General features: G+C 45.9%; 1 protein-coding gene across 1 annotated transcript in view; it reads left to right on the forward strand.

The window, feature by feature from the left end:
• The window catches only part of LOC125449328 (probable ATP-dependent RNA helicase DDX60), a 143,554-nt gene that overhangs the window by 14,659 nt on the left and 101,386 nt on the right, over positions 1-27,509 (forward strand). Inside the window, exons 5-11 of the mRNA XM_048525033.2 lie at positions 3,534-3,650; positions 6,239-6,403; positions 12,921-13,073; positions 18,510-18,651; positions 23,622-23,771; positions 26,593-26,698; positions 26,781-26,908. Of these exons, the coding sequence (XP_048380990.1) occupies positions 3,534-3,650; positions 6,239-6,403; positions 12,921-13,073; positions 18,510-18,651; positions 23,622-23,771; positions 26,593-26,698; positions 26,781-26,908 (961 nt within the window). The remainder of the gene's footprint in view (positions 1-3,533; positions 3,651-6,238; positions 6,404-12,920; positions 13,074-18,509; positions 18,652-23,621; positions 23,772-26,592; positions 26,699-26,780; positions 26,909-27,509) is intronic.

Raw genomic sequence — 27,509 nt, forward strand, 5'->3', positions numbered from 1 at the left:
AGTCTATCAAGCGACCACAGGCGAACTTGTTTCTCGTAACATATCATGCTTCAAGTTATCCCAGTCAAGATAAAGTCTGACACCTTTGTTTCTTCAGGTCTACGTGCTGTGATACAGTGATGACCTTGTGAAAATGTCTCTGAAAGGTATACTCATACTGGTCAATGGGAAAGAATTTCCCTTTCTACTCTGTCTTAGCCCCTCATGAGTTTGAATACCTCTAGCCAATATGTCCTTTTTTTATGTCTGTCCCTGGGATATAGGCATCATTGGTCAGCATTTATTGCCTACCTCTTATCATCATAAGAAGCCTGAGGTTTTCCTCTTCAAATGATTAGCAGTCTGAGAGAACTGAGTCAATGGTTTAAACTTTAATAGCCAACTATTACTTCAGCTTGGAAGAAGGTAAATGATAAATATTCTGAAATATTTTTGCCTTCCCTTCTGCCTAGCAGCCATTAATGGGCTGACTGATTTGATAATGTGCATATTTGTTTATTAGTCTGATGGATTATACATTTTCTACCACAAAGGCTGAACTCACATGGAAGCCAGGAAGGTGAATGGCAATATTCAACTTTATCAGAAGAGCATTTGAGTACAGGAGGAATAATTTCTTCCTTCAACTGCACAGGGGCTTGCTTAGACCACATTTGTGTATAATGTTAGTCTCCTTATTTCAGGAAAGATACTATTACCGTGGAGGGAGTGCAACAAAGGTTCACTGGACTTGAAGAGAAATTGGGCAAAGTGAGCCTGTATTCCCTACAGCTTTGAAGAATGAGAGATGATCTCATTGAAACATACAAAATACATAAAGGGATAGACAGGGTAAATGCAGGTAAGATGCTTCTCCTTGGTTGGAAAGTCAGGAACCAAGGAACACAATGTTAAAGTAACAGAAATACAGCTTAGTTCTGAGAGAAAGAGAATTGTTTTACTCAGAGTCATAAACCTTTTGGAATCCTCTCCCACTGAGGACTGTGGAGGTTCAGTCTTTGAGTCTGTTTAAGGTGGAGATTGATAGCTTTCTGATTACCAGTGGCATAAAGGGGATTGGATGAGTAAAAGACATTGAAGCGTTCGATCAACCATCATCATATTGAATGGCAGGGCAAGCTCGATAAGCTAATGACCTACTCCTGCTCCTATCTTCATATGAAAGCTCCAACCAGGAAAGTCATTTTTGTGTTATGTTTCGCAGTTGTCATGCAGTATACCTTTAAGAGACAGCTCATGAGATTATTCACTGTATCATAGCAAGTAACCTGATGGAATAAAGATGTCAGACTCCATTATAGCTTGAAGCTGATACACTGAAGGAAGCTTGCTACTGTTTGTAACTTAATAGTTCAATGTTAGCCAAGACACTGAAATGCCTGTGAGTGTAACATTTAAACCTGGAGCTGTAATTAGTGCCTGTAGAATCTTCCAATACCATGTTATCCACAGCCAATTCTAGTGTTATGGGAGCAAACATAAGCATTACCAATCAGGTACCTATACCTTATTAGTTTTAAAGGCTGGGTGTCAGCTCCAGAAGGCAGGCTACTGCCCCTAAAAAAAGGCCATGAGACTTAGGCATTGGAGCAGAAGTGGACCAATTTGTCCATTGAGACAACTGGGGATCCATTGGCTTCCATGACAATCTAACAGCTTCATGGTCAATTGTATTTTTTCAGAAACCAACTTTCACTTCTGGCTTTGTTATTTCAGGTTTTCAAACTAGTGTTAAATCCCTTGCATAAATTATCGAGGGAATTATAGCCCAGATGGGGTAAGATGGCAGATTTCCTTCCCTCGAGGACATTAGTGAACCAGATAAGTTTTTATGACAATTGACTGGTTACATGGTCAAGTTAGGTTACGTTTTTATTCTGGATTGTTTTTATTAAATTCAAATTTCACCATCTACGATGGTGGGGTACATCTGCATCAGGAATACTGTTTATGGTGTGAGGCACTGTAAGGTTGTTAATGAGTTGGAAGAAATTTAGAAGAGGTTCACTGGACTAATTCCTTGAATGAGCGGATTGCCTTATAAGGAAAGGATAGACAGGAAAGTCTCTGTACCCTCTGGAATTTGGAAGAGCCAGAGGTGATTGAAGTCAGAGACATAAGATCCTGAGGGGACTTGACTGGGTGTTGAAAAGATATTTCCTCTTGTGGGGTAATCCGAACTAAGGGTCATAGTTTAAAAATAAGGATGGCAGCCATTCTAAACAGAGATGAAAATACATTTTTTTCTCTCAGAGTTGAGTCTTTAGAACTTACTGATAATGTAGCAAATGCAAAATTGTCAAATGCTTTGAACTCAAAGGGAGGTAGATTCATGATTCATAGAATCATTACTGTGCAGGGAGACATCAGTCAGCCAACTGAGTCTATACTAACTGTCCAAAGAGCATCCCACTCAGACCCAGCCCCATGCCCAAACCCCACATTTCCCATGGCTAATCCACCGAAACTGCACATCCTTGGACACTACAGAGCAAATTAGCATGGCCAATCCACTTAACCTGCACACCTTCAGACTGTGTGGGGAAACCAGAACATCCAGAGGAAACCCACACAGACACAGGGAGGACATGCAGACTCTACACAGACAGCCGTGGCTGGAGTTGAACCCAGGCCCCTGGTGCTGTGAAGCAGCAGTGCTAACCCACCGTACCACCCAAGACAATTACCCAGAGGATGGATGCCTCTACAGCGTGAGGTTGGTGTGCAGTCTAGCAAGTAACTACCACCAGTATGGTTCGGAGTGGATTCAGGAGAAGGATACCTGAGATTTGTTGATTTAGGCTGGGACCTCACCTCCCTGCCTCCTCCACCACACCCTCTTAACCCCTCAGGGGCTCACCTGAGGGCTGCAACTCCAAATTGATATCGTGGTAGTGGAAGAGAGGCCTCTGGAGGTGTGACTGATGCTAGAGTCCTTCACAAGTTAGTGTTAAGAGTTCCCAAGATCCAATTCCAGGTGAGTTTAATTCCTGTCAATACAGTTTGGAGCTGGAAGAATACAGTAGGTCAGGCAGCATCAGAGGGGCAGGAGACTCGAAGTTTTGGGCCTGGACCTTTCATCTGAAAAGTTGACTTTCCTCCTCCTCTGATGCTGCCTGGCCTGCTGCGTCCCTCCAGCTGCACACTGTGCTGACTCTGACTGCAGCATCGGTAGCTCTTGTTAGCCAGTTTAGTTCCTCATGTTTTGCGGTACATTGCAATGTTTGGTTTTGTGCCTCAGAAACAGGCTGGAACAAATTTCTACCCCAAATGTTTATCACTGGTTTTATGTATGGGATAAAGAATGGAGAAAATGTTTTCTTTTGAACAAGAGGAATTGCAATGGGTTCAGGTCTGGATCAGCCACAATCAGATTGAGTGGTAGAACAGGCTCAAATGAAAGGTCTTCTCTTCCTCTGATTTCCTGGTGTTATGTAGTTCAGAGTGTGTATGTTTTAAGCGAACGTGTTTTTCATCACCTAGTTGCCAAGTTGACTGGAGTTCTTCTTTTATTTTCCCCTCTAATGCCACAGTATGAAGTAGATTTAAAAGTTACTCATGAATGGCTGGTGAAAGTTGCTCCTTCCATTTACAATCAAGTGTTTCTTACCCCGAATAAAGAAAAACTGGCAAAACAAATGCAGAAAGAGGTAAGATCGCTGTCTTTTTAATCGTGAAATGATGACTGAAGCATGATTATTTAAAACTAACTATTTTCTGCATCTCAGAAAAAGATAATATTTTTCCCCCTTATACTCTATGGGTGCTTTCATTCCTATTCATCACACCCTACCTGTTTCCTCATACTCTGCCTCAAACTTGCCATCTTCGGGATGCCCAAAGTTCCTTACATGTACAGTGTAAGTGTAAGTCTTTCGTTATACTTCTCTGGTGTCTTGCATCATTTGAAAGGGGCCGGACAGTAGCTAGCACTGCTGCCTTACAGTGCCAGGGATCTGGGTTCAATCCTAACCTCAGGCATCTGTCTGTGTGGCATTAGCACATTCTCCCCATGTCTCGCGGGCTTCTACCCACAGTTTAAAGATGTACAGGCCAAGTGGCCTGGCCGTGGGATAATGCAGAGTTACAGGGATGGGATGGATCTGGGTGGGATCATCTTCAGATGGTCAGTGTGGACTGAATGGCCTGCTTCCACGCTGTAGGGATTTTATGAATTATCTCTCTGCAATTTTCGGTCTGTTTCCCATTTTACTTGTACCTTAATGGAACGTGGGCATTGATGGGTTGCCCATTCCTAATTGCCCATGAGGTGAATGGCTTTTTGGAGCCATATCAGAGAACAGTTCAGAGGCAGCCGCGTTGCTGTGGGTCTGGAGTCACATTTAGGCCAGACCAGGTAAAGATGGCAGATTTCCTTCCCTAAAGGGTGTGAGTGGACCAGATGGGCTTTCGCAATTACTCTTGGTAAGCAGAATTGTGAGGGGTTGTCTGTTGTAGGCGAGAATGTGGAATCAGATCAGCTATGATCTTATTGAATGGTGAAGCAGTGTCAAGGGGGCTGAATGGCCTACTAATATGCACAAATGATTGTTTCATGGTAAAATTACTGAGGTGAACTTTCCAACCAGTTTGAACGCAGGGTTGTCAGAACAATAGCCTGGGCCCCTCAAGTACTCATCCAGAGACATTACAACAATGCCAATGTTACCCTTTCTGATTTCAGTGTTGGCGGCAAGGCCAGCATTTATTGGCAATCCTGACAACATAGCGGTGTGAGTGAGGTTCCTGTTGAACGATTGTGAGGGTGCTACAGCTAAGGAGCTTGCAAGACTACTTCAAACTACTGCTTAGATGGAGGGATGGAGGGGAATTTCTTTCCCTTGGATACAATCAAGGGTGAATCGAACAGATTGCTGATTGACAAGGCAGTCGAGGGTAATGGTGGGAGAGGCAAGCAAGTGGAGTCCGGGCGGCACCAGATCAGCTGTGGCCTCCTTAGTTGGTAGAGCAGGATGGAGGGGCTGAATGGCCTGTTCCCATTTCCAATTGACTTGTGCTCAGACTGGCCTCATCTCAGCCCTGTACAAGTGCCCCGGGGCACGTTGCAGCAAAAGCAAAAGAACAGCCAACGTTGCCACATCAGAAATGAGGCTGCAAAAGTCAGGCACAGCAAGATACAACGAACATCAGCCTTATCAATCTCGCTTGGTGACTTTGTTGGAGGGATCAATGTTGGTGAGAGTACTTGGGAAGAACTCCCTTCCACTCCTTTGAGGCAATATCATGGCCTCTTTGATGTTCGGCACAGGATATGAGGTTAAGTTGGCCACCTAATGACAACACCTCTGACTGTACAGCACCTCCAAGGCACTGTACCGGGTGAAGGGAGTGAGGATGTGGGAATAGCTTGGATTTTTTTGCCCAATTTGTTGAATTGGGAGCTTGAACCCAGAAGCATCTGATTTGGGGGACAGGAGAACTACATGTGGAGAAGCAGGAGTTGTCTGATTGGAATATTGCCAAGAAAAGACAAATGTTTCTGGAAGACAGACAGGAAAATGTGATCAGGCTGAACTTTTCATGTGGATGAAAAGTTGGCATAATAAGGTGAACATTGTATCAGTGATAATGGGAACTGCAAATGCTGGAGAATCCAAGATAATAAAGTGTGAAGCTGGATGAACACAGCAGGCCAAGCAGCATCTCAGGAGCACAAAAGCTGACGTTTCGGGCCTAGACCCTTCATCAGCTCTGATGAAGGGTCTAGGCCCGAAACGTCAGCTTTTGTGCTCCTGAGATGCTGCTTGGCCTGCTGTGTTCATCCAGCTTCACACTTTATTATCTTATAATAAGGTGAACGTTCTGTTTACTTGGATGCATCATTGATTTATTTATTTTAGTTAAACCGAGAGGGCATAGGTTTACAGCGAAAGGGGCCTAAGGGGCAGCTTTAAACGCAGAAGGTGGTGTGTGTATGGAATGAGCTGCCAGAGGAAGTGCTGAGGCTGGTACGATTACAGCATTTAAAAGGCATTTGGATGGGTATATGAATAGGAAGGATTTAGAAGGACATGATGGGCCAAATGCTAGTAAATGGTACCAGATTAATTTAGGATTCCTACTTGGCATAGACGAGTTGGACTGAGGTATCTGTTTCCATACCATGCAGCTCTATGACTCTGTGACTCGAAGATAATTTACTGCATTTATCTAACAGTGGGGCACAATCTCTTCCACATACATCGGGGTCAGAGATGAACGCTCTGTATTCTTTCAGATTCAGCACAGCTTCTCCAAGCTGAAGGATTTATGGCCCCAGGGATCGGACATCAGCAGAATTCTTTGTGTTATGTCCTGCTCAGTGGCTCTGAAGATGTACGCTCATGAGTTGGTGATGTTTGGACTTCCTACCAAAAGTGGTGAAGGTGCAAAAACTCAGGAGGTAACTCTCCCTTTCAAAATCCTTAACTGCAGAAAAATGTCTGTTCCAACACCCAGACATTACTTGAAGGACTATTGGTTTCATGACTCAGGGATAAGCTGGATATGCATCAGAGATAATGGGAACTGCAGATGCTGGAGAATCCGAGATAACAAAGCGTGAGGCTGGATGAACACAGCAGGCCAAGCAGCATCTCAGGAGCACAAAAGCTGACGTTTCCGGCCTAGACCCTTCATCAGAGCTCTGATGACCCTTCATCAGAGGGTCTAGGCCCGAAATGTCAGCTTTTGTGCTCCTGAGATGCTGCTTGGCCTGCTGTGTTCATCCAGCTTCACACTTTGTTAGCTGGATATGCAGCCAGCTTTAGCAGGTCAAAATTACACTCACATTTTCATGGAAAAAGTCTTTCATTAAATTAATTCATGGGATGTGGGTCTGGATCAGTATTAATTGTCCATCTCTAACCGCTCTGAGGTACCCATTACTGGTCAGGAGTCACCTATAGACCGCATCCTTGTAAGGACAGCAGATTTCCTTCCATAAAGGACATTAGTGAACTACACTGAATTCAAATTCCACCATCTACCATGGTGAGATTCACTCCGCATCAGGAGTACCATGCCTAATACTGGTGACCCAAAGGATGTTAACGAGTTGAAACCAGTTTGGAGAAGGTTGACGGGACTAACGCTTGGAAAGAGCAGATTGCCTTCTGGCAAAAGGCTAAGCAGGCTCACCCACAAAGATAGGTGAAGCTAAAGGTGGTGTTGAGGATGTGGGGAGGCTGATGAAGGACTTGGAGATTAGGAAAAATGGCAGATGGAATACAATGTGGGAAAGTGTGAGTTAAGCACTTTGGTAGGAAGAATAGCGGTGTAGACTATTTTCTAAACAGGTAGGAGGAGGTGTTGGAGAGTTGGGTAGAAACGGTAGAAACCTCAAGCACAAAGGGGCTTAGGACTCCTAGTTCAGGATTCTGTCAGAGTTTACACGACAGTTCACCTGGCAATGCGGGAGGCAAATGCAATGTTAGCATTCATTTTGAGAGAGCTAGAATACAAAAGCAGAAATACACCACTGAGGTGGTATAAGGTTGAGGTCAGACCACATTTGGAATATTGTGAACAGTTTTGGGCCCTCATTCTGAGGAAGGATGCGCTGGCCTTGGAGTGAGACCAGAGGTTTACAAGATTAATCCCACAGATGATGGGCTTATCATATAGAGAACGGTTGAGGGCTCTGGGTCCATGCTCAGTGGAGTTTAGGAGGATGATAGTGATCTCATTGAAGTTTACAGAGTACTGAGATGCCTGGAAAGAGTGGAAGTGGAAAAGATGCCTAGACTAGTAGGGGAGGCTGGGATCTGAGGGCTTAGCATCAGAGTGAAGGGATGACCTTTCAGAGCTGAGATGAGGAGGAATTTCCTCAGCCAGAGGGTGGTGAATCTGTGGAGGTCATTGCCACAGAGGGCTGTGGGGGCCAAGTCATTGAGTGTATTTAGTACAGAGATAGGGAGGTTCTTGACTAGTAACAGGATCAAGGATTATGGGGAGAAGCCAGAAGAATGCGGTTGTGAAGTGTATCAGCCATGACTGAATGACAGAGCATACTCAATGGGCTGAATGGCCCAATGCAGCTCCGATGTTTATGGTCTTATGGAGTTTACAACAATTGGAAATGACTTAAATGAAACATGTAACATCTTGAGGGGTCTTGACTGGCGAGATGCCATGTTCTGACGAAGGGTCCTTGGACATGAAATGGTAACTCTGCTTTCTCTCCACAGATGCTGCCAGACATTCTGAGTTTTTCCAGCAATTCCTTTTTTGGGTTCTGAAGCTGTTTCTGCTTTCAGGGGAATCTAGAACTAGGTATCTTGGATTAACAGAAGAGGTTGCCCATTTAAAGCAGAGATGCCCTCAGTAAAGGGCTCACCTTTCCCCCCCTCCACCCACGCATCAACAAATACCAATCACGTTTGGACATTGAGCAGTTTTTCTGCCGCCTCCGCCTCCACGCTTACTTCTTCAACTGTGAGCCTAATCCTTCCTCTACTGACCCCTTCTCCCGCCTCCAACATGCCCTCTCCTCCTGGACACCACCCCAAGGCCTCCTACTCTACATGGACCTCTTCATCTCCAATTGCTGCTGTGACATCAATCACCTCAACCTCTCTACCCCTCTCACCCTCTCCAACCTCTCCCCCATGGAACGTGCAGCCCTCCGCTCCCTCCGCTCCAATCCTAACTTCTCCATAAAACCCGCGGATGAGGGAGGTGCAGTTGTACTATGGCGCATTGGTCTCTACATCGCTGAGGCCAGGCGCCACTCTCCGACACCTCCTCCTACCGCCCCCTGGATCATGACCCCACCCCGAGCACCAAACCATCATCTCCCAAACCATCCACAACCTCATCACCTCAGGTGACCTCCCACCCACAGCCTCCAACCTCATTGCACACGGCCCGCTTCTATCTCCTTCCCAAAATCCACAAACCTGACTGTCCTGGTCAACCGATTGCCTCCACCTGCTCCTATCCCACTGAACTCATGTCCACCTATCTGGACTCCATTTCCTCCCCCTTGGCCCAGGAACACCCCACCTACGTCCATGACACCACCCATACATTCCACCTCTTCCAGAAATTCCAATTCCCCGGTCCCCAACACCTTATTTTTACCATGCCCATCCAGTCCCGATACACCTGTATTCCTCATGCAGATGGTCTAAAGGCCCTCTGCTTCTTCCTGTCCCGCAGCCCAACCAGTCCCCCTCCACTGACACCCTCATCCACTTAGCCGAACTCATCATCACCCTCAACAACTTCTTTCAATTCCTCCCACTTCCTGCAGACAAAGCGGGTGGCCATGGGTACCCACATGGGCCCAAGCTATGCCTGCCTCTTTGTAGGTTACGTGGAACAATCCCTCTTCCGCACCTACACAGGCCCTAAACCCCACCTCTTCCTCCGTTACATTGATGACTGTATCGGCGCCACCTCGTGCTCCCACGAGGAGATCGAACAGTTCATCCACTTCACCAACACCTTCCATCCCAACCGTAAGTTCACCTGGACCGTCTCTAATACCTCTCTCACCTTCCTGGACCTCTCTGTCTCCATCTCGGGCAACCACCTAGAAACCGATATCCATTTCAAGCCCACCAACTCCCACAGCTACCTAGAATACACCTCCTCCCACCCACCTTCCTGCAAAAATGCCATCCTCTATTCCCAATTCCTTTGCCTCCGCCACATCTGCTCCCAGGATGAGGCATTTCACTCCCGTACATCTCAGACGTCGTTGTTTTTCAAGGACGGCAACTTGCCCCCCGCAGTGGTCGAGAACACCCTTGACCGTGTCACCCACATTTCCCGCATCTCATCCCTCACACCCCATCCCCGCAATAGTAACCAAAAGAGAACTCCCCCTCGTCCTCACGTACCACCCCACCCACCTCCGGATCCAACGCATCATCCTCCGACACTTCCGCCATCACTGGGCAGCTGCTTCCCAACACTGGGCTGCTGACCCCCTCCCTCACTGGGCAGCTGCCCCCCCCACTCCTCACTGGACCACTGCCCCCCTCCTCACTGGGCCATGCTGTCCCCCTCCTCGCTGGGCAGCTGCCCCCTCCCTTCCCCACCTCTCCACACTGGGCCACTGCCCCCACCTCACCTACACTGGGCCGCTGTCCCTCTCCGCACTGGGCCACTGCCCCCTGACATTGGGCCGCTGCCCACCTCCTCACTGGGCAGCTGAACCCCCACATTGGGCCGCTGCCCCCCTCCTCACTGGGCAGCTGCCCGCCCAACACTGGGCCTCTGTCCACCCACACTGGGCTGCTGCCCCCCCTCCCCACATTGGGCCACTGCCCCCCCTCCTCACTGGGCAACTGCTATACCCCCAGACTGGGCCACTGCCCCCCCCTCCTCACTGGGCTGGTGTCCCCTCCTCATTGGGCCATGCTATCCCCCTCCTCACTGGGCAGCTACCCCACCCCCTCCGCACGGGGTCGCTGCCCCTCCCCACCCGCACTGGGCCCCTATCCCCCTCCGCAAGGGGCCGCTGCCCCCCCCACCACCACCCGTACTGGGCTGCTGCCCCTGCTCCACACCACGACGCTGGTGTCCCCCCTTCAGGTTGCTGACCTCGCTTCAGAGGCTGGGAGTTGGAGGCCGAGGCCTTGTGTCCGAGGCCGAGAGAAGGGAGAGAAGAGACGAAAAGAAGGAGAAAACAGGAAGGATAAAAATGTGTTAAGCAAGGAGCTCCAGTTGGAGCATTTTACGTCACTGCCATCTTACTGGGTGGCCCCCATCCAGCTGATTAACCTCACCACCCTGGTCCTCGTTTTCTAATCCTTCCATTTATTCACAAAACATGCTATGCTAGCATTCAGTGCCTTGAAAGTACTAAGTCCTTCATTCCCAACAGCCCCCCGTCAGCCTCACGGCACCTTCTCCTGCAATCACAGAAGGGGTAACACCTGCCCATTTACCTCCTCCCTCCTCAGTATCCAAGATCCCAAACATATGCAGGCTCGGTGGATTGGCCATGCTAAACTGCCCGCACTCTTCTGGGGTTTGTACATGAGGTGGGTTATAGGGGGATGGCTTTGGGTGGTGCTCTGAGGGTCGGTATGGACTTATTGGGCCGAAGGGCCTGTTTCTGCACTGTAAGGATTCTATGAAAAGAAACCTTAACAGGTGAAGCAGCACTTCACTTGCAAGTCCACAATCTAGCCTACTGTATTCGCTGCTCACAATGTGAACTCTTCTACACTGGGGAAACGGTTTGCAGAACATTTATGTTCTGCCCACAAAAAAGACCCTGAGCTCCTAGTGGTCTGCCACTTCAACATACCACCCTGCTCTCTGGCCAACATCTCTGTCTCAGGCTTGCTGCAATGCTTCAGCAAAGCTCAGTGCAAACTGAAAGAACAGCAGTGATAATGGGAACTGCAGATGCTGGAGAATCCAAGATAACAAAGTGTGGAGCTGGATGAAAACAGCAGGCCAAGCAGCATCTCAGGAGCACAAAAGCTGATGTTTTGGGCCTAGACCCTTCATCAGAGAGGGTCTGATGAAGGGTCTAGGCCCGAAACGTCAGCTTTTGTGCTCCTGAGATGCTGCTTGGCCTGCTGTGTTCATCCAGCTCCACACTTTGTTATCTTGAAAGAACAACATCTCATTTTCCACTTGGGGCCCTGCAGCCTTCTGGTCTCAATATTAAGTGAAATAACTTTAGGTTTTGAGGTCTTCCATGTCCTTACCACATGCTCCAATACACCAAGCCTAATTGTCACATAATCTGCTGTTACTCATAACCCACTGTTAGCCATTAACATTCTCCATTAACAGCTATTCACCATCCCAGCCAGATTGCTGTCTACTCCTTTGTCTCTCCAACTGTTCTTCTTTGTCTTTGCGCTCTATCCCCACCTATTATTTACTCCTTACCAACTCCCCCCGCCCTATCTTCTGCGTATAAACTGGCGTTTTCCCAGCTACCATCTGTTCTGAAGAAGGGTTACCGAACCCAAAACATGAACTCTGATTTCTGTTTACGGATGCTGCTAGACCTGCTGAGCTTTGACAGCAACTTCTGTTTTTGTTCCTGATTTACAGCATCCGCAATTCTTTTTGTTTTGTTTTCAAGTCGACCACTTCGCCGTGGGTCAGGAGTCACATGTAGGCCAGGCCAGATAACGATGGCGGATTTCTTTCCCTAAAGGACATTATTAGATTAGATTAGGAGTGATCACATAATCACCATTTTATTCCAGGGCATTACCTGCATTAAAGTCTGCTGAGTCCACTAGTGTCCTCATCTTCATAAAAACCAATTTGGATGGACTTCAGCCAAGTAATTCCCACATTCCCAACAAAACATTCACTTACCACCTTCTGAAAGTAGCTGAGGGTTGGGCAATTTTGGTCACCTTTTCCAGTGATATCCATGTCTAAGATTAAATAAAAGTAGTGGCTTCAGAATAGAAACATTGGATGAGCATGTATTTGATAGGCTGAATGGGTCACTTGTGATACATGACTGCCTCGACTTGATCTCGACTGAATTCCATTAGGACCCACATAGAGTTCTTCCCACAGTGTGTCACTTGTGGGCCAGAGCTGACTGAGTGGAAAATTGGTGGGACCTGGGACTGCTGTGTGTAGGGATGAGGCTTTCCAATGAACACTGCACAGAGACCAAGTGGCTGCACTCTGCATGTGGGTCAGATGTCCCAACTGCATGACAAAGACACGGAATATCTCCATGAATGTCTCATTCAGATAGGTCTTTTGTATCTGGGGGAATGGTGATGAGGAGTATTGCCTGTGGGATTTGCTTATCATCCAATAATGGCAATGTGTGAGTTGAGGGAGGAGTCAGACTGCATTTCTTTCATTGTTGATTGTGGGTGGAGAGGAACGTTGATACTGGAACCACTTTCTATAAAGGGTGAGGAAGACGCTGAACTCAGTTTGAACTGCTCCTGCTCATGTCTTCAAAACAGGAAAGATGCAGTGAACAGGCAATTCAGTCTGCAGCAGATATATGCAGAATGTACTGCCTCCATGTGGCACTTCTACGTAATCTACCATTATCCAACAGAGCCCTCAAAAACGATGCTCCGTGGACGGATTTTGCTCGTCGCTTCCTATTGCTGGTAAGTACTGACACTGAATAAAGCACAATAACACAAGCTAAATGGTACCCTCTTACTTTTAAATTGTGCTGCCTAGTTGTAGACCTCCATTTAACTGTAGCTAAGCTCTGTCTGTCCCTTGGATATTTCAGTGGCTTCAGTGAGATCACTTCTCATTTTTTGAACTTCTAGAGAGTACAGGTCCAGTTGGTCCAATCTCTCTTCATAGAAGCTAGAACATAGAACAGTACAGCACAGTACAAGCCCTTCAGCCCACAATGTTGTGCCGACCTATTATCCTACTTTAACATCAAACTACCCTGCATACCCTACATTTTACTATCATCCCTGTGCCTACCCAAGAGCCACTTAAATGCCCCTAATGTATCTGACTCCACTACCGCTGCCAGCAGCTCATTCCATACGCCCGCCAGCCCACCACTATCTGTGTACAGAATCTACCTCTGACATCTCCCCTGTACCTTCCTCTAATCACCTTAAAATTATGCCCCCTGCTAATAGTCATTTTCACCCTGGGATAAAGTCGCTGGCTATCTACTGTATCTATGCCTCATCATCTTGTACTCCTCTATCAAGTCACCCCTCATCCTTCTTTGCTGCAATGAAAAAAGCCCTGGCTCACTCAACCTTTCCTCATAAGACCTGCCCTCCAGTCCAGGCAGCATCCTGGTAAACCTCCACCGCACGCTCTCTGAAGCTTCCAGATCCTTCCTATAATGAGGTAACCAGAACTGACCGCAATATTCCAAGTGTGGTCTGGCCAGGATTTTATAGAGCTGCACCATAACCTCACAGCTCTTAAACTCAATTCCCCCGCCGATGAAAGCTAACACACCATACACCTTCTCAACAACCTTATCAACTTGAGGGATATATGGACGTGGACCACAATATCCCTCTGTTTTTCCACTCTGCCAAGAATCCTGCTATTTACCCTGTATTCTGCATTCAGCTTCGACTTTCAAAATGAACCACTTCACACTTTTCCAGATTGAATTCCATCTGATGCTTCTTTGCCCAGCTCTGCATCCTGTCAATGTCCTGTTGCAATTTACAACAGCCCTCCACGCTGTTCACAGCTCCACCAACCTTCGTGTCATCAGCAAACTTACGAACCCACCTTTCCACTTCTTCATCCAGGTCATTGATAAAGATCACAAAGAGCACAGATCCCAGAAGAGATCCCTGTGGAACACCACTGGTCACTGAGTTCCAGACTAAATGCTTTCCGTCAACTACCACCCTCTGTCGTCTATTGAACCACCAGTTTTATATCCAGAGAGCCACATTTCCTTGAATCCCATGCCTCCTTACTCGAGGTCAAGTTGACATAAGGAAGGAGGAAGTGTTGGGTATCCTAAAAGGCATTAAGGTGGACAAGTCCCCAGGTCCGGATGGGATCTATCCCAGGTTATTGAGGGAAGCGAGTAAGGAAATAGCCAGGGCCCTAACGGATATCTTTGCAGCCTTCTTAGACACGGGTGAGGTCCTGGAGGAATGGAGACTTGCTAATGTTGTTCCCTTGGTTAAGAAGGGCAGCAAGGATAATCCAGGTAATTATCGACCGGTGAGCCTGACACCAGTGGTAGGGAAGCTACTGGAGAAGATACTGAGGGGTAGGATCTATTCCCATTTGGAAGAAAATGGGCTTATCAGTGATAGGCAACATGGTTTTGTGCAGGGAAGGTCATGTCTTATCAACTTAATAGAATTCTTTGAGGACGTGACAAAATTGATTGATGAGGGAAAGGTTGTAGATGTCATATACATGGACTTCAGTAAGGCGTTTGATAAGGTTCCGCATGGCAGGCTGATGGAGAAAGTGAAGTCACATGGGGTCCAGGGTGTGCTAGCTAGATGGATAGAGAACTGGCTGGGCAACAGGAGACAGAGGGTAGTAGTAGAAGGGAGTTTCTCAAATTGGAGACCTGTGACTCGTGGGGTTCCACAGGGATCTGTGCGGGGACCACTGTTGTTTGTGATATGCGTAAATGATCTGGAGGAAGGTGTAGGTGGTCTGATCAGGAAGTTTGCAGATGACACTAAGATTGGTGGAGTCGCAAATAGTGAAGGGGATGGTGAGAGATTACAGCAGAATATAGATAGACTGGAGAGTTGGGCAGATAAATGGCAGATGGAGTTCAATTCGGGCAAATGCGAGGTGATGCATTTTGGAAGATCTAATTCAAGGGCGAACTGTACAAAAAATGGAAAAGTCCTAGGGAAAATTGATGAACAGAGAGACCTGGGTGTTCGGGTCCATTGTTCCCTGAAGGTGACAACGCAGGTCAATAGGGTGGTCAAGAAGGCATACGGCATGCTTTCCTTCATTGGACGGGGTATTGAGTACAAGAGTTGGCAGGTCATGTTACAGTTGTATAGGACTTTGGTTCGGCCACATTTAGAGTGCTGTGTACAGTTCTGGTCACCACATTACCAAAAGGATGTGGATGTTTTGGAGAGGGTGCAGAGGAGGTTCACCAGGATGTTGCCTGGTTTGGAGGGTGCTAGCTATGAAGAAAGGTTGAGTAGATTAGGTTTATTTTCATTAGAAAGGTGGAGATTGAGGGGCAACCTGGTTGAGGTCTACAAAATCATGAGGGGTATAGACAGGGTGGATAGCAAGAAGCTTTTTCCCAGAGTGGGGGACTCAATTACTAGGGGCCATGAGTTTAAAGTGAGAGGAGGAAAGTTTAAGGGGGTGGGTGCCTGGAGCGCGTTGCCAGCAGAGGTGGTAGACGCAGACACGTTAGCGTCTTTTAAGATATATTTGGACAGGTACATGGATGGGCAGGGAGCAAATGGACACAGACCCTTAGAAAATAGATGACAGGTTAGACAGAGGATCTGGATCAGTGCAGGCTTGGAGGGCCGAAGGGCCTGTTCCTGTGCTGTAATCTTCTTTGTTCTTTGTGTTGTGAACAGTTACAGCGCAAGCACTGATCCCTGTGGTACCCCACTCGTCAAAGCCTGCCAATGTGAGAATGAGCCATTTTTTCCTGCTCTCTGTTTTCTTTATCAATTTTGAGAGTGACATCTTCAAAAACTCTCACAAGTTTGTCAAAAAGTCTATACTGCATGAATGCTTTCTCTCTTGCTCCCTTCTTAAATAATAGGGTGACATTTGCCGCTTTCCAATCGACAAGAATCACTCCTGAATCCACAGAATTTTGGAAGATCATCATCAATGCATTGGCATCTCTATAACTATCTCCTTCATCGCATTGGGATATAGACCATCAGGGCTTAGGAATTTATCATCTTTCAGCTCAGTTAATTTCACAGTGCAATATTTTTAACAATGCTAATTTCCTTCAAGTTCTCATCCTCCCGAGCCACTCGGATCTCTACTTTGGTATTCCTGGTATATTCGTCAGCAAAAAAAGACGCTTTTTAGCTTCTCTGCTATTTCTCTGTTCCCCAGTCAAAATTCTCCTGATTCTGCCTTCAGTGGACCCACAGTTGCTTTGCCAAATGTTTCACTTTTGCACACCTATTGAAATTTTTACCATCCATTTTAATGTTTTATTTACCAATTACACTTGTATTCTATTCTCACTTTCCTTATCAGTTTCTTGTTCCTCCTTTGTCGCATTCTACAAAGTTCCTAATCCCCATAAATTACTGCTATCTCTGGAAACTTTATAAGCCTTCACTTCTTAATCATAAACAGTCCTGAATTTTCTTTGGGCGTCACAGTGGCTCAGTGGTTAGCACTGCAGCCTCACAGTGCCAGGGACCCAGGTTCGATTCCAGCCTCGGGTAACTGTCTTTTTGGAGTTTGCACACTCTCCCCGTGTCTGCGTGGGTTTCCTCCAGGTGCACCGGTTTCCTCCCACAGTCCAAAGATGTGCATGCTAGGTGGATTGGCCATGCTAAATTGCCCATAGAGTTCAGGGGTGTGTGGGTTATAGGGGGGTGGGTCTGGCTGGGATGCTTCGAGGGGTGGTGTGGACTTGTTGGGCCGAAGGGCCTGCTTCCACACTGTAGGGAATCTAAACGTAACAGTATGGATAACACAGTTTTTCTGAAGTGATCATGGGAACTGCAGATGCTGGAGAATCCGAGATAACAAAGTGTGGAGCTGGATAAACACAGCAGGCCAAGCAGCATGTCAGGAGCACAAAAGCTGACGTTTCGGGCCGAGTCCCTTCATCAGAGAGCTCTGATGAAGGGTCTAGGCCCGAAATGTCAGCTTTCGTGCTCCTGAGATGCTGCCTGGCCTGCTGTGTTCATCCAGCTTCACACCGTGTTATCTCAGACTCCAGCTTCTGCAGTTCCTGCTATCCCTGAATTTTCTTTGCCTCTTTTTTGTATTTTTACATTTATCAGGCATTTTCATTTAGGAGAAGAGCACTGGTATTAGTTTTGTTGGTAACAATAATAGAATCCCTACAGGCCCCTTGGCCCAACTAGTCCCTCCAAAGAGCAGCCTTCCAAGACCGACTCTGTCCCTGCATTTCCCATGGCCAATCCACCTAACCTACACATCTTTGGAGTGTGAGACAAAAGCACAGCACCCAGCAGAAACAGGAAGAACATACAAACTCCACACAGTCACTCAAGAGTGAAATTGAACCCAGGTTGCCAGCACTTTGAGGCAGTAGTGCTAACCACTGAACCACCACACTGCCTACATGATAATGATACACTGAATGTGACCATTTGAACAATTGCATATGTGCTAGCTCTTCAAGAATGAAATCCCTACGATCTGGCAGTGGCTATTGGCAATGTGAGGAGATTCGCATCTCTGGGTATGTGGTCAAAGGGCAAACATATTGCTACCACATCCCCCACTGGACAAACTATCCAGAGGGAGGTTGGGTGAGAGGGCAGCTCAAGTGTATTAGTTCCTTATCCAGAAGCATCTGATTGTTATGTTGGATAACTAAGTTTCCATTTGTGGTCAGGACGGGCCTCCTGCTAGGATCATGCCACCGAAGGCTGAGACCAGAAAGGGTCTGGCAGCAGCTCACTGGCCTTGGGGTTAGGTTGGGGTCTGTGGTGTGAAGGGGGTGCTTCCCACACATCCCACTCCCCAGCCACCACCTGCTGTGGGGGTGCCTACCACCACCAGCTGAGCTCCAGAGTGGGCCTGTGGGCCTCGGAGCCAGTGAGGTGCTGATCTGCCACACGATCATGAGGGCATTGACATTGCCTGTAGGCATGAGGTTAGGACCCTGTCCGTGCTGTATTTAAAGGGGGCAATGTTTCGGCCCTGAAAGTGCTGTACACTTTTTCACAGCAAAGTCTCACCCACCTCTCGACCCTTATTCCTGCTCTTTCCCTGCAGCCCTGATCTGAAAATATCATTCTGTTCAATTCTTTATTGCGTTTCCTTTCGTAAATTCCTATTGAATCTGCTTCCAATGCTCCGCTGGACAGCGTGCTCCAGAATAGTGTAATCAGCAGGAAATCACTTTTTCTTTATAGAGAAGGACAGCAGAGTATTTCATCCTGAAAAAACTGCAGGTCACTGGATGGAAAATTGACATGACTTATCTGAGTGATCTGAATGATGGCTGTCTGTTGAGGACTGTCGCAAAACTGTGCTCTGAAAAACCACGTTGTACAGGTAAATCTCCAAGTCTCTGGATTAATGATTTCTCCCTTAGTTCCCACCCAGTCATTGAGCTCCACTTCCTAGTCACTCACTGTTTTTCTCCTCCTGTATCTCTTCCCGTAAACCTGAAACTGAATCTCCATTCCTTGCACCATCAGCTAATGGGAAAAGCCTTTCTTTTTCAATCTCACCCAACCTGGCCATAATCTTGCACCTCTATCAGGTCTGCCATCCATCCCCGCTAAGGAAGCAAACCCTACCTTCTCCAAATTTACTCTGTAGCTAACTTTATACATCGGAGAGGCGATGTCTTAATGTTATTATTGCCAAACTATTAATCTGAAGAGCCAGGTAATATTTGGGGGATCTGGGTTTGAATCATCCAGTGGAAGATGGTGGAATTTGAATTCAATAAATATCTGGAACTTTGACCACAAATCCTTTGTTGATTGCTCGGAAGAAAAGAAACATCTGGGTCACTAATGTCCTTTCGGGAAAGAAATTGCCATCCTGACCTGGTCTGGGCCTACATGTGACTCCAGACCCACAGCAATGGGGTTGACTCGTAACTGGCCTTTGGACAATTAGGTGTGGGCAATAAATGCTGCCTGGCCAGCGATACCATAAAATAAAATTTGTTCATGGAATGTGGGAGTCTTTGGTTAGGTCAGCATTTATTGCCCATCTGGAATTCCCCAGAGGGCAGTTAGTATTCAGGCACATTGCTGTGGGTTGCATGTAGGTCAGACCTACAGGATGGCAGCTTCCTTCATTAAACGATATTTGTGAACCTGCTGCATTTCTCCAGACAATCAAGTATGGTTTCATGGTCATTATTAAACTCTTAATTTCACATTATTATTAAAGCCATAATCCACCATCTGATCATGGCGAGGTTCAAACTCAGATCCCCAGAACATTGCCCGGATGACTGGCAGCGTTTACCATCCAGGAGATACACTGCAATAACTAGCCAAGGCTCCTTCAGCAGACACTTGGAAGGACAAGGGCAGCAGGTCGATGGGAACACCATCTTCTGCAAGCTCCCAGCCCAAGTCACACACCGCCATCATTTAGAAATATTTCACTGTTCCTTCAGTGTTGCAGGGTAAAACTCCTGGAACTCCATCCCTCCATCATAGGTCTATGCACTACCTAGTGGACAGCAGTGGTTCAAGAAAGTATCTCTGAACCACCTTCATGAGCAATTAAGGATGGGCAATAACTGCTGATAATGCATCATGACTCTTAAAGATGACAAATATCACTGATCATTGAAAGTATTGCCCACTTTCCATTACTTATCCTAAGCGGAAGAACCTTCTCCATTGTGAATATTGGAGGTCAGGGATCTGACACTGTTTAGTTCCGGCCTGTTTTGTATGGCAATTTCCCAGCATGGGCTAGAACATAGAACACAGAACATGGAACATAGAACAGTACAGGACAGGACAGACCCTTTGGCCGACAATGTTGTGCCGAACTTTTACCCTAAACCTAAGGTCTATATAACCCCCACCCCTACCTTATACTACCATCCATATGCCTGTCTAATAGCCACTTAAATGCCCCTAATGAGGCCAACTCCACTGCCCTCTCCAGCAATGCATTCCACGCCTCTACCACTCTCTGAAGAACCTACCTCTGATAACTCCCCGATATATACCTCCACTCACTTTAAAACTATGCCCCTCGTAACAGCTACCTCCTAGGAAAAAATCTCTGGCTGTTCACTCTATAACTCTGATCATTTTGTACGTCTCCATCACGTCACCTCTCATCCTTTGTCATTCTCAGGAGAAAAGCCCTAGCTCTCTCAACCTTTCTTTGTAAGGCCTTCCCTCCATTCCAGGCAACATCCTGGTAAATCTCCGCTGCACCTTTTCCAACGCCTCCACATCTTTCCTGTAATGAGGCGACCAGAACTGGACACAAGAGAACATAGAACAGTACAGCACAGGACAGGCCCTTCGGCCCATGATGTTGTGCTGAACTTTTACCCTAAACCTAAGGTCTATCTAACCTCTGTCCCTACCTTATACTATCACCCATATGCCTATCTAATAGCCACTTAAATGCCCCGAATGAGGCCGACTCCACTACCCTCTCCGGCAATGCATTCCACGCCCCGACCACTCTCTGAGTAAAGAACCTACCTCTGACGTCTCCCTGATATCTACCTCCACTCACTTTAAAACTATGCCCCCTCGTAATATCTGCCTCCACCCGAGGAAAAAGTCTCTGGCTGTCTACTCTATCTATACCTCTGATCATTTTGAACACCTATCAAGTCACCTCTCATCCTTCATCGTTCTAAAGAGTAACGCCCTAGCTCTCTCAACCTTTCTTTGTAAGACCTTCCCTCCATTCCAGGCAACATCCTGGTAAATCTCTGCTGCACCTTTTCCAATGCCTCCACATCTTTCCTGTAATGAGGCAACCAGAACAGGACACAACACTCCAGATGTGGCCGAACCAGGCTTTGTATAGCTGGAGCATAGCTTCACGGCTCTTGAACTCAATCCCTCTATTAGTGAAAGCTAACACTCCATACACCTCCTTAACAGCTCTATCCACCTGGGTGGCAGTTCTCAGGGAACTGTGGACATGAACCCCCAAGATCCCTCTGCTCCTCCACACTGCCAAGAATTTTTCCATTAACCCTGTATTCTGTTTTCAAGTTTGTCCTTCCAAAATGAATCACCTCTCACTTTTCAGGGTTAAACTCCATTTGCCACTTCTCAGCCCAGCTCTGCATCCTATCAATGTCCCTTTGTAACCTTTAACAGCCCTCTGCAGTATCCCCACAACTCGATCCACTAGTATTGTCTGTGAACTTACTAATCTGCCCCTCCACTCCTTCATCCAAATCATTGACAAAAATCACAAATAGAAGAGGACCCTGAACAGATCCTTGTGGTACATCACTCGTAACTGAGCACCATGTTGAATATTTTCCGTCCACTACCACCCTTTGTCTTCTAAGGGTCAGCCAATTCTGAATCCAATCTGCCACATTTCCCTCTATCCCATCCCTCCTTACCTTGTGCATGAGCCTACCATGGGGAACCCTATCAAACGCCTTACTTAAATTCATGTTTAACACATCCACTGCTCCACCTTCATCCACGTGTTTGGTCACCTCTTCAATGCACTCAGTAAGGTTTGTGAGGCATGATCTACCCCTCACAAATCCATGCTGACTATCATAAATAAAACTGTGCCTATCCAAGAGATCATAAATCCTGTCTCTCAGAGCCCTTTCCAATAATTTGCCCACCACTGACCAAAGACTAACTGACCAGTAATTTCGGGGTTATCCCTGTTTCCCTTTTTGAACAAGGAAATGACATTTGCCTCCCTCCAATCTTCCAGCGCTATACCCATGGACAGTGAGGACGAAAAGATCATCGCCAAAGGCTCTGCAATCTCTTCCCTCACTTTCCACAGAATCCTTGGATAAATCCCTTCAGACCCGGGGGACTTATCTATCTTCAACTTCCTCAAAATTTTTGGTACATCTTCCTAACTAACATTGACCTCTTCTAGCCTACCAGCCTGTTCCACGCTGTCCTCCTCTACAACTAGGTCCCTCTCAGATGTGAATACTGAAGAAAAGTATTCATTAAGGACCTCTCCTATCTCTTTAGCCTCTGTGCACAAATTCCCTTTACAATCCTTGGTTGGCCCTACCCTTTCCCTGGTCATTCTCTTATTCCTCACATATGTGTAAAAAGTCTTGGAGTATTCCTTGATTCTATCTGCCAAGGTTTTCTCATGCCCCCCCATAGCTCTCCTAAGCCCTTTCTTCAACTCCTTCCTGGCTAATTTGTATCCCTCACGAGTCTTTTCCGTTCCTTGTTTCCTAAACCTTACATAAGCACCTTTCTTCTTCTTCAACAGTCATTCGACCTCTCTTGAGAACCATGGCTTCCTCACTTGACCGCATCTTCCCTGCCTGCTAGGGACAAACATATCGAGCACATGCAGTATGCATTCCTTAAACAATCTCCACATTTCAATAGTGCTCTTCCCTGACAGTTTTATGTTACCCAGTTTTTGCCTAACAGAATTGTAATTACCCTTTCCCCAATTATAAACCTTACCCTGCTGTATGTATCTATCCGTTTCCAGGACTATTGTAAAAGTAACAGAGTTATGATCACTACCACCAAAATGCTCTATTACTAGCAGGTCTAACATTTTGCCCGGCTCATTGCCAAGCACCAAATCTGAAGTGGCCTCTCCTTGTGTTGGTCTATCTACATACTGTGTCAGGAATCTTTCCTGAATGCACTGAACAAAATCTGCTCTATCTCAACTACTACAACTAAATGTTCCCAATCAATGTTTGGATAGTTGAAATCTGCCATGACTACAACCCTGTGACGTCTGCACCTTTCCAGCACCTGCCTCCCAATCCGTTCTTCCACTTCTCTGCAATTATTAAGGGATCTGTAAAAAAAAACGCAACAAAGTTACTGCTCTTTTCTTGTTCCTGACCTCAACCTAAACTGACTCTGCAGACATATCACGTAGAGTTATTTACAATGCAGGTAACCTAAATTGAAATTCACCTTCGGAGGCGTCAAGTGCGATCTAGAGTCGACATAGGATGAGAGATAGCCCTTCATCACTGAGTCGAAAGAGTTTAAGTTTAAAGTTCTGCATTCAACTGACTTAACCCTTAACCAACATCTGAAAGCACTCACCCAGTCATCTAGTCATTCGCAAATCTTGTGACTCCACTTCAAACGGACAATTACTTTCCTGGGTGCTGGTTGCAAAAATCCACGGTGATATTTCTTTGACAGTGGTTGTTGGTTTGTGAGGTGGTTATAGCGGGTTGCCCAATGAGGTGGGTCTTTTCCCAGACCATATCCTGCAGGACATGTCTACTGGACAGTGAGGAACGCTTATTGATGAGGTGTAACTACAGTGCAATTACAATGACGGCCCTAACACATGTTTCTCTTTAACAGACACAGAGCACCAGTTAGGCAGCAAAATTGGAGATGAATACAAACACATCTGGGAAACATTTGCTAAGGCTTCACCTGAACTCAATGTAGGACATGCTTTCCCAGTGACATGTACCTCAATGATATTTCTGAAACCAGCAGAGCCTGAAGGTATGTTTAACAGCACAGTTTAGTCTTATATTTCATTAACTGTTTGCACTACATTCAGTGAATATACTCCGCTGTTTTTAGGAGTCTAGGAAAATCCAGAAGGAAAAGCATAAAACTGCCCCATCTGTGTGTGTCTCCTCAAAGCACCATAACGATTCTGCCCCTTCACAGAGTAAACTATCCCATTCACAAAAGGGTTATCACACAAGATTGCAGAACTGATTTTTCGGGGATGACTGAACAGACAGGGGATGTTGAGGGGTTTGTGGGATGATGTAATATCAGATTTCAAGACAATAAAAAGGAGACTTGACAGCGGAGACATACGGGAGATATTTCCATTCAATGAGGTCGCCTCAACTGCTTCACTGGGGAGGGATTTTCACAGATTCACAACCCTGTGGGCGAAAAAGTTCCTCTTCAATTCAGTCCTGAATCTGCTCCCCCTTAATTTGAGGCTATGCCTTCTTGTTCCTGTTTCACCCACCAGCAGGAAAAACCTCCCTGCTTTTATCTTCTCGGTCACATTCATAACATAATACGTTGAGGCTACCTTGCTGAATCTTTTTAAGGTAATGATAGATGGATTTTTGAACAGTAACGGAATTAAGAGTTAAGGTGAGAGGGTGCGTAAGTCGAGCGGAAGTCATGAAAAGATCAGCCATGATCCTTACTGAATGGTGGAGTAGGCTTGAGAGACTAGACTCCTGCTCCTGGTTCTTTTCTTTTTCTATTTAGGTCAAACCATGAGGCTGTAAGCAACTGTACATAAATTCAGCATGTAAATATAGAGAAACAGAGAACTGTGGGTGCTGGAGATCTGAATCAAACAAAAGCAGAAAGTGCAGGAGAAATGGAAACAAAAGTGGCTGGAAAAACTCAGCAGGTCTGGCAGCATCTGTGAAGGAGAAAACAGAGTTAACGTTTCAGGTTCGGTGACCCTTCCTCTGTTCTGTTTTCTCCTTCGCAGATGCTGCCAGACCTGCTGAGCTTTTCTAGCAACTTTGCTTTTGTTCCTGATTCACAGCATCGGCAATTCTTTTGGTTTTTATTAGGTGCCTGGAGAAACTCTGCAGTTCTGGCAGGATCTGTGGTGAGAGAAACGGAGAGTCAGAAACAGTTAACATTTTGAGTCCAGTAATCCTTCTTCGAAACAGTTCTAGCTGTTCATTGGTTATACAGTCTATGACCACATATAATAAGTTATAGTCATTATTTCTCAGGAGATAACAGTATCTCTTACCTAGTTCAAAAATCGATGACTGCCTTAAAAACAGTCAATAATTGGCCACAACTGCTTCACTGGGCAGGGAATTCCACAAGGCATATTAGTGGTTAATTCTTCACCACTTAGTATAAGTACTGTCATGTAGATTTGTATTATAGGAGCTACAGGCACTACCCTGGCATAGCCAAATGCCAACTGCGGGCATCTCTTGCAACACTATTCATGTTTCACTTCCCGAGTGGAGTATACGGAGATCTGGACTGCAGCGGTTCAAGAAGGCAGCTCACCACCACCTTTTCAAGGGCAACTAGGGACAGGCAATAAATGCTGGCCCAGCCAGCGATGCCCATATCCCATGAGAGAATGAAACATTGTAAAACGTACAAGAAGTAGGCCATTCAGCCCATCGAGTCTGCTCCACTGTTAACTGGGATCATGGCTGATTTGATAATCCACAACTCCACTTCCTTTTAACCTTTGTATACATGACTGGTTAAAAATCTGCCTGTTTCAGCCTTGAATATTCTTATTGGCCAGTCTCAACAGCCCTCTACGGTGAAGAATTCCACAGATTCATTACTCTCTGGAAAGAAGAGATTCCTCAACATCTCAGTCTTAAATATGTAACCCTTTACTCTGAGCTTATACCTCCTGGTCCTAAACACTCCCACAAGGGGGAAAGAACCTCTCAGCATCTACCCTGTCAAGTCCTGGAATAATATTAAAGTAAACACAAAATATTGCAGTTGCTGCAAACCTGAAATAAGAATATCGAGAGCTGGGGAAGTGCAATAGATCTGGCAGCATCTGTTGAGAGGGAAACAGAGTTGACATTTCAAAGATATTATTAAGCTGGAGAAGTGTTCAGAAACGATTTACCAGGATGTCACTGGGAATGGAGACTTTGAGTTATGGGGAGAGGAGAGGCTGGATAAACTGGGACTTTTTTTCCAGTGGAGTGTTGGAAGTTGAGGAATGACTGGACTGGAGTTTATAAAATCATGAAGGGTGTAGATAAGGCGAATGGTAGGTATCTTTTCCTAAGCATGTGGGATTTTAGGATTAGGGGGCATATTTTTAAGGTGAGAGGAGAAGGATTTAAAAAAGACATGATGTGCAAAATTTTTTTAATGTGTGTAGAATAAATTCCAGAGAAAGTGATGGATGTGGGTACAGTTGCAACGTTTAAGAGAAATTCAGATCAGTGCATGAGTAAGAAATGTATGGAAGGAAATAGCCCAAGTATAAGCAGGTGGGACTAGTTGGGATTATGGTCAGCATGGACTGGTTGGACCAAAGGATGTATTTCTACGCTGTATGGCTCCATGACTGTTAGTCTACAATTCCAGTTATCCTTTGTTAGAACACGAAACGTTAACTCTATTCCTCTCTCAAAAGATGCTGCCAGACCTGCTGAGTTTGACTAGGAATTTCTGTTTCTGTTCTGTTACAAGTACTGTATTTTGAATAAGGTTGTCTCTGATTCTTCTAAAGCTCAATCAGTTTAAAAGTGAAAATGACCCTGACTTAGATCTCTGTGTTGTGAGGATGAGTCAGAAAGTTGAACTCTTATTCTAGCTTTCCTTTGTACAGCTGCATCCAGGCAGAAGATTCCAGCCATTGGGTTAATACCAATGAAGTCAACGTTAGTTGAAGAATTTATTGGGGATTTATTGGAACAATTGCCACAACTCAACAGGTAAATGAAACATGACTAACTGATGATATTGTGATTGGCGTTTTCGCCCTTAATAACCAACCATGATTCTCTCTGCTGCTAGTGAGGACCTGGAACATGAACCACAAGAAAAGCTGAAAGAGTTTGATGAGGTTTTACATTGGCATTCCAGAAAACACATTGTATCTACTCTCAAAGACCATTATGAGAGCATGAAGGAAGCAATGAGAGGTAAATAATTTATTTTAGATATATATAATCTCTTGGTCACATCAAACAGTAACATTGCTGAGCAGGGTGGTTCGTCCCTAAAACTACCTACCTTGCACTAATCAGGAATGCCAATTTTCGGAATATCACAATGAATGTAAGGAGTAAGGGTACAGGTTGGGTGACAAGAGAACTCCAATTGACAAGAGCATCAAATTCTTAGGAGAGACGATCACCAATAATCTGTCCTGGCCCAACCACGTAGATATGACAGTCAAGAAGGCACAACAATTCCTCCTCTTCCTCAGGAAGCACTATAGAAAGCATTCTATCTGGATGTGTCATGGCTTGGTATGACAACTGCTCTGCCCAGGACTGTAAGAAACTACAAAAAGTTGTGAACAACAGCCCAGTCCATCACGCAAGCCAAACATCCCATCCATTCACTCCATCGTGGAAAGGCAACCAACATTATTCAAGACCCCTCTCACCCCAGTTATAATTTCTTCCAACCTCTTCCATCAGCCAGAAAACACAGAAGCTTAAACACAAGTACCAGCAGCTTCAAGAACAGCTTCTTACCTGCCATGATTAGACTGCTGAACAGGCCACTCAAATTTCA

The sequence above is a fragment of the Stegostoma tigrinum genome, chromosome 3, assembly GCF_030684315.1.
Source record: "Stegostoma tigrinum isolate sSteTig4 chromosome 3, sSteTig4.hap1, whole genome shotgun sequence".
In the NCBI taxonomy this organism is placed as follows: Eukaryota; Metazoa; Chordata; class Chondrichthyes; order Orectolobiformes; family Stegostomatidae; genus Stegostoma; species Stegostoma tigrinum.